The following is a 6,717-nucleotide window of genomic DNA, read 5'->3' on the forward strand; positions in this document are numbered from 1 at the left end:
AGATATTAGGAATTTTTTGCATTGTACCTCAAAGATCATGAAATCAGATTAATCATATTTCTATTAGGGGGGGGTGACTTTTGTTTTAGTGGTCAGAGGAACTTTCAAAACAAATTATAGCACAGTACCATCAACATTAATGTTATAGAGACTACAGTGCTCAACACAAAGATCAGGAGGCTATTTTTAGGAGCTAGATGAAAATGTACTAGGAGCCAACCTGCAACCAGACTTCATTCTGTATGGAACTCAAAGGTTCCACGATAGCGTGACCATTTCCCCATATCACTTTACGACACGTTTAATGTGTGTTCCAATTGCAAGGCAAATAAACTTGAGCTAACTTCAAAACACACATTGTTCCTAAAATTGATGCATGATGAATCATTCACAATGCTCAAGTAAATGTGAATTATTATCAAAATTAATAGCTTATATGAATCTTCTTATTTCAATGTGCATCAGCATTAGAAGCTCAATGAGAGAAACAACTAATATAAACACAGTTCTTGGTTTTTCATCATGCAATCAGGCCTTTGAACAATAGATTAGTGTAAGGAATCATTTAGACTTAATTCACTGGGTGTGCTTCCGCTCATATTTGTGAGACTGGCCATAAGGGATTTAACTTTGTAGGCATAGTAGTCCCTTAAATTGACAGAAGGAACTACTTTCATTCCATCCCCAAAATCACAGCTCCTCATGGCACTTTCCAGCTGTTTTTGGCGCTTATAAAAATGAGAGAACTTATTGAATATAAGTGTAATAGGAAGGACTACAACTAAGATGCCAGCTAAGATGCATGCAGAAGCTGTTAGCCTGCCTGCTATGGTCAATGGGACAACATCGCCATAACCAACTGTAGTCATACTAACTGTAGCCCACCACCAGCAGGCAGGGATAGTTTCCAGGGCTCGGTTTTCTTCTTTTTCAATTGTGTAAGCCACTACTGAGAATATAGAGATTCCAACTGAGAGGTAGAGGAGAAGAAGCCCTACTTCTCTGTAGCTATATTTGAGGGTAGCTCCAAGAGATCTAAGGCCTGTTGAATGTCGAGCAAGTTTTAAAATACGGAATATTCTCATCAGTCTCAGGACTTGGGCTACTCTACCCAAATTGGCTAATGTAGGACTACTTTCCACCACCAGGTTTACTATTAAAGTGATATAGAATGGAAGGATGGACATGAGGTCAATCAGATTGAGTGCATGCTTAAAAAACTGAAGGAAATCTGGGGCAACTGCAAACCTGGCCACCAGCTCAAAAGTAAACCATGCAATACCAAAATGTTCCACAATTTCAAATCTAGGATCTTCCTCTGAATTCCCATAGCTGTTAATAATCTGGAAGTCTGAAAGGCTGTTGAGGCACATGGTTACTATTGATCCAAGAACAACCATAATAGAAAGAACACTGAATATTCGGCTCAAGACAGAATAGCCAGGATTGTCTAAAGCTAACCATAGCTGTCGCCTCACTTTCCCAAATGGTTGCTGGTCAAACTTAGCAGCATCATTGTAGAAGGCCAAGATCTCATCAAATGAAGAAGAGGTACTTTCTTGGTCACTGTGATCTTCCCATTTTTCTTGATCTGGTTCCATTTTTCTCCCATGATAGCTATAACTGCAGCAAGAATCAATAAAGAATTCATTGATTCCCCAGTATTCAATTTCTTGGCTGAAGGAAAAGACACAGAGCTCACCCATCACATGTAACTTCCCAGTATCATAAAAATGGAGCACATAAGGGAAAAGTTCAGGATTTCTATCAAAGTAGAACTCATTCTTAGTGTCATCATAGTCATCACAAAGCTCTAAAATTGACTCCTTTGAATTGCAGCTCAGCAGCTTACCCAGTCTTGTTTCAGGGAATCTCAATAGTGTGTTGTATCTCATCTTTTTTTTAAAGCCTCCAACATTGAGACTGATCTCATTGTCTTCAAAATAAGTATCAGACAAACCCCTTAGATTCAACCCGGTCATTGTGAGTATTTCCAAGATCTAAATGGAGAGAGTATACCTATGGAATAATAAAAACAAGGCAAGCCATGTTAGCCAATAGAACAGAAGGCGAATTCTCCATTACTCCCTTTTATGATATACTTAGATCAAATACAGTCATATATACCACCACCCACCTTTTCAGTTTCCCACACCATCAGCTTCTTTCTATGAGATGCAGCTTTTTTACTTAACTGGAGATAAGGTGGTAATTAATGCTCAACCACAAATCAATCAATATGCTATATTTGATTGCCCCCTCTCCTTTTCCTCTACTCCCTTTGGCAATACAGTAACTGATACAATAACACATGCAGCTTTTGGTTGTCATCTCCCCTACTCACTCATTCTGGTGCTACTGAAAATAGGGCATGGCTTTCAAGGCAGATCTGAGGCATCAGGTGCAACCTTTCCCTAAACTCTGTAGTGCTGGTGAGTGGAGCAAAGGTGAATCCCTGTGCACTTTTCCTTTCACCTTTTTTGGACTATTAAGTATGTCTGCACCATCACCAAAACCAGGAAAGCCAGTGATTTCTGACGATGGAATTGGTAGAGTAGCCACACCGGCAAGCAATCCACCCCCTTTCCCACCGCCCTCAATAGCTCCAGACCCATTTTTCACTCTGAAACTTCCCCTATCCTCCCGCTAGCATTGCTGGGCGGGGTCCTTCTTCTAAGGGTTAGTTGCCTTGGCTCCCAGACTCAACACATAACCTTTGCACGATGGACCGCGTTGCCTAGAAAAGATAAGTCGGCAAAGACTTACATCCTGGACTAGCCGCCCGAGAATAGAACCACCACCCAAGGCGAAACCGTCGCGCCGTGGTGCTGAATGGACAGCTCCGTTCCAGCCGCGCCTCCCGACTCAGCTCCAGGCAGCGGCAGCGGCTGCTGCAGCAGTCATGGCGACCACCGACAGCCCCCCGCGTTTTCCAGCCAAGCCCTGCCCGAGGATTGGACGCGCCTCTTCTCCCCCCCCCGCTCCCCAGGTGGGCGCCGCCTTTCCCCCCCCCCCTTTTTTTGCCGGCGGTTTAGATGCTGCAGCGGAGCGAGGCACCTGAGAGACGCTGGAGGCGAAGAAGGAAAAGTGCCCACGATCGGATCGGAGGGGGCTGAAGGCTGTCTAGGGAATTCCCCACCATCGTGTACGGTCTGTTTCTTGCCACCACGCTGGTTTCAGTGCAGCCTGAAGTGATGGTATATCACGATCCTCCTTCTTTTCCAGCAGAGTTAGATACCTTCTGCCTATTTATTTCGATTGGTTTGCCTACATCTTTTCTTTAAAGATTGAAATTCATAACCCATTCTTCTTCTTCCCCCCCCCTCCCCGACCAAAAGGAGGTGGCTTCAGACAGTCTTATCCAAATTCTCCACATACGTTTTCAAGATGTGAATGATGAACGAATTATGGGGATTGTTCAACGCAACTAATGGGTAACAGCTTGGAGAAGACACGTTAAAGACATACGTACATGTCCATGCTCTGTTATCAGGCTGAACATAGATAGAAAGTGGGTCAAATATGACCCATTGTCTTCAGAAGTTAATAGAAGAAATAAAATTTTATCCAAGTATTCCCCCCAATATGTAGCTAGCTAGGCAACCTGTAATTAACACAGTCACCTACAATGGTGTACTCAACTAACCCATGTTAGCCTAGTTTTCATGACACACTAAACCGTGAACTAATCACATGGATTGATTCTGCATGACACACCAAACTAAAATGTGATTGCACTGTGTTGTATGAATCCAACCAGTTCTGAGGCAAAGGTGCATATGAAGGCTTATCCTGGGGCATATTTTTTATCTTTTCATGGACCATTTATTTGCGTTTTCTTCATAGAATAGAATAGAATAGAATAGAATAGAATAGAATAGAATAGAATAGAATAGAATAGAATAGAATAGAATAGAATAGAATTTTATTGGCCAAGTGTGATTGGACACACAAGGAATTTGTCTTGGTGCATATGCTCTCAGTGTACATAAAAGAAAAGATACGTTCATCAAGGTACAACATTTACAACACAATTGATGATCAATATATCAATATAAATCATAAGGATTGCCAGCAACAAGTTATAGTCATACAGTCATAAGTGGAAAGAGATTGGTGATGGGAACTATGAAACGATTAATAGTAGTGCAGATTCAGTAAATAGTCTGACAGTGTTGATGGAATTATTTGTTTAGCAGAGTGATGGCCTTCGGGGAAAAACTGTTCTTGTGTCTAGTTGTTCTGGTGTGCAGTGCTCTATAGCGTCGTTTTGAGGGTAGGAGTTGAAACAGTTTATGTCCAGGATGCGAGGGATCTGCAAATATTTTCACGGCTCTCTTCTTGATTCGTGCAGTATACAGGTCCTCAATGGAAGGCAAGTTGGTAGCAATTATTTTTTCTGCAGTTCTAATTATCCTCTGAAGTCTGTGTTTTTCTTGTTGGGTTGCAGAACCGAACCAGACAGTTATAGAGGTGCAAATGACAGACTCAATAATTCCTCTGTAGAACTGGATCAGCAGCTCCTTGGGCAGTTTGAGCTTACTGAGTTGGCGCAGAAAGAAAAACATCCCCAAAGGAAATCTTCCTTTTCCCCTTTCCACCTAGGTCTTCTGTAGGATTCAGACTCTCCTTTGATCCCCAGAAGGAGACCTGTGTTAGTTTTCTGCCTTCAGCACCTTTGTCCTTGAAATCCTACTGATGGTGCTCCTCCAAGTCAGGCATACTTTTGCTTCAGCTATTTACAAATCCTAAAGCTTGATTCCTTGCTATGTATTTCTATTTTAGCACAAGGAATTCCAGAAAATCTCTACTGACCTCAGCGGGATATTTTTTCCAAAGCCTTGAAAAATTATGGTCAGTCGATACTGTAAAACTGCAGCTATTTCAGAGCAGAGTTGTTATTGTTGCTGCTGTTGGTGTCTCGTTCTCTTTAAAGATGGCACACACACACACACAAAATTAGCACACCACACATAATTAGCCTCCTTTTGATTATCCCTGATGCATCTATTAAGGGGGTCCTCTATACACAGCACATACAAGATTCTCTTTTGCTGCCTGAAAGAGAGAAATAGATGTCACTTGCATTAGAAATTGAATCTCACTTGGTGTCAGCAAGAAATTAGTCACTTCTACCATTCTTGGGGCACCAGGAGTCTTGGATAGACTGTATAACATTCTGATGTTTTCAGACTCTTTTCCCCAGTTAAAACAGGTCAGAGAAATGTATAAGATAGATAATTTTGGCATGGGAAATAAACAGGGAACAGTAGGCTCAACATCTTCTGATCTCCAGGGTCTTCTTAAGCTAGGAATACATAACCAGAGTTGGATGTGAAAACTCTAGGTGTGCCCCCCTGCAAAGTCCATCTAAAACAGGGGTCCCCAACCTTTCAGACCTCAGGGACCACTAAATTCATAATTTTAAATCCCACAGACCACTAATATGATCTGCCTAATGACTGGCTGGGTAGGCGTGGATAGGTGGTCATGTGACTGGGTGGGCATAGCCAACTCGATGTCACTCACATCAAGGGGCTCCTTGCCGGCCTCTACTCACTCCTCTCCTGCCAGCCATTCCTCGCCTCCCTGCCCAGGCTCTTTAGGGCCCCAACAGAAAGCCATTGTTGAGCTAAGCAGCCACCACGAGAAACAGTTGGCAAAACAGCTCAGTTCAAATTGGATCTGACTGAGAAGGAAGCTCAGCAGAAGCACCTCACTGAAGACTATGAGCATAGGCTTTCCAAGCAGAGGGAAGACCTGCAGGAGTGCAAGGCCAGGTACTAGCGCCTGGAGGCTCAGTCGGCTGAGATGGTCAGCTAGTTTCTGACCATGATGCAGTCCCACTGGAATGAGGCCCTCTGGCTCCTTGCCACCAGTGGTGCTTCCCTCCAGCCTTTGCCCTGCACCAGGAGGCTGAAGCAGACCCCGAGTTGGAATTTCTGCCCCCCTCTGACCCACACAAGAAGACTCCAAAGGGGGAGGCTCTCTGCAGGAGACACAAATGTTCATTGCACTTATTTGTTCTACAGCCCATAATTTGAGGACTCCTGATTTAATGCAATATAATAAAACATGCAAATAATTTTTCTGCAGACCACCAAAATTTTCTCATGGACCACCAGTGGTCCACAGACCACCAATTGGTGACCACCGATCTAAAGGTTGCTGCCATGTTGAAGATTGTAATGTGGTTTGGGGGATATTTATGAAGCACATGGGGAATACTTTAGCCTTTATACTGGCTCCACCATCATGGTCCTGTCAGTTGAGAAAGAAGACCCCAAAAACCTGGAGGAGGTGTCCTAAATACTGATACAGTCATTCTAGACTACAACAAATCTGCCAAGCCAGGGATGGTCCCATAGTTCTTATCCTTGAATCAGCGGGTTTTGATCTGAACTAGATGTCTTCTCCACTTTTAGGAGCACATGTATCCAGGTAGAGATACATGAGAATCTAGTTTTACTTTCAGCTGTGAAGCTCTAACTCTCCAAAAAAAAATAAAAAATAAAAAAAATTCCTGGCATTTGAATTTGACTTGTCTCTGGATTTCCTCATTCATTTTCCCCTTTCAACCCTTTAGTGAGCTTTCCCATGTTCTGAGAGTAGAGATAACCCAGATAATGAACTGTTACCTGTGAAGTTAATGTATCTATCTACTTTTGGAATATTATTTTAGCGTGTCACTCGAATCCACTTTCCCTCCCCAACTCT

General features: G+C 42.8%; 1 protein-coding gene across 1 annotated transcript; it reads right to left on the reverse strand.

Annotated features, from left to right (window-relative positions):
• Positions 1-548: 548 nt before the first annotated feature.
• On the reverse strand, positions 549-1,982 carry KCNS2 (potassium voltage-gated channel modifier subfamily S member 2). The gene has a single exon (XM_058178377.1). It carries the CDS (start codon positions 1,980-1,982, stop codon positions 549-551), a length of 1,434 nt encoding a protein of 477 aa, XP_058034360.1.
• Positions 1,983-6,717: the final 4,735 nt, after the last annotated feature.

Source organism: Ahaetulla prasina, chromosome 3 (assembly GCF_028640845.1).
Source record: "Ahaetulla prasina isolate Xishuangbanna chromosome 3, ASM2864084v1, whole genome shotgun sequence".
Lineage (NCBI taxonomy): Eukaryota > Metazoa > Chordata > Lepidosauria > Squamata > Colubridae > Ahaetulla > Ahaetulla prasina.

Bases quoted from the DNA above. Each gene is read 5' to 3' on its own strand.
- KCNS2 (XM_058178377.1), bottom strand. From the start codon at position 1,982: ATGACCGGGTTGAATCTAAGGGGTTTGTCTGATACTTATTTTGAAGAC.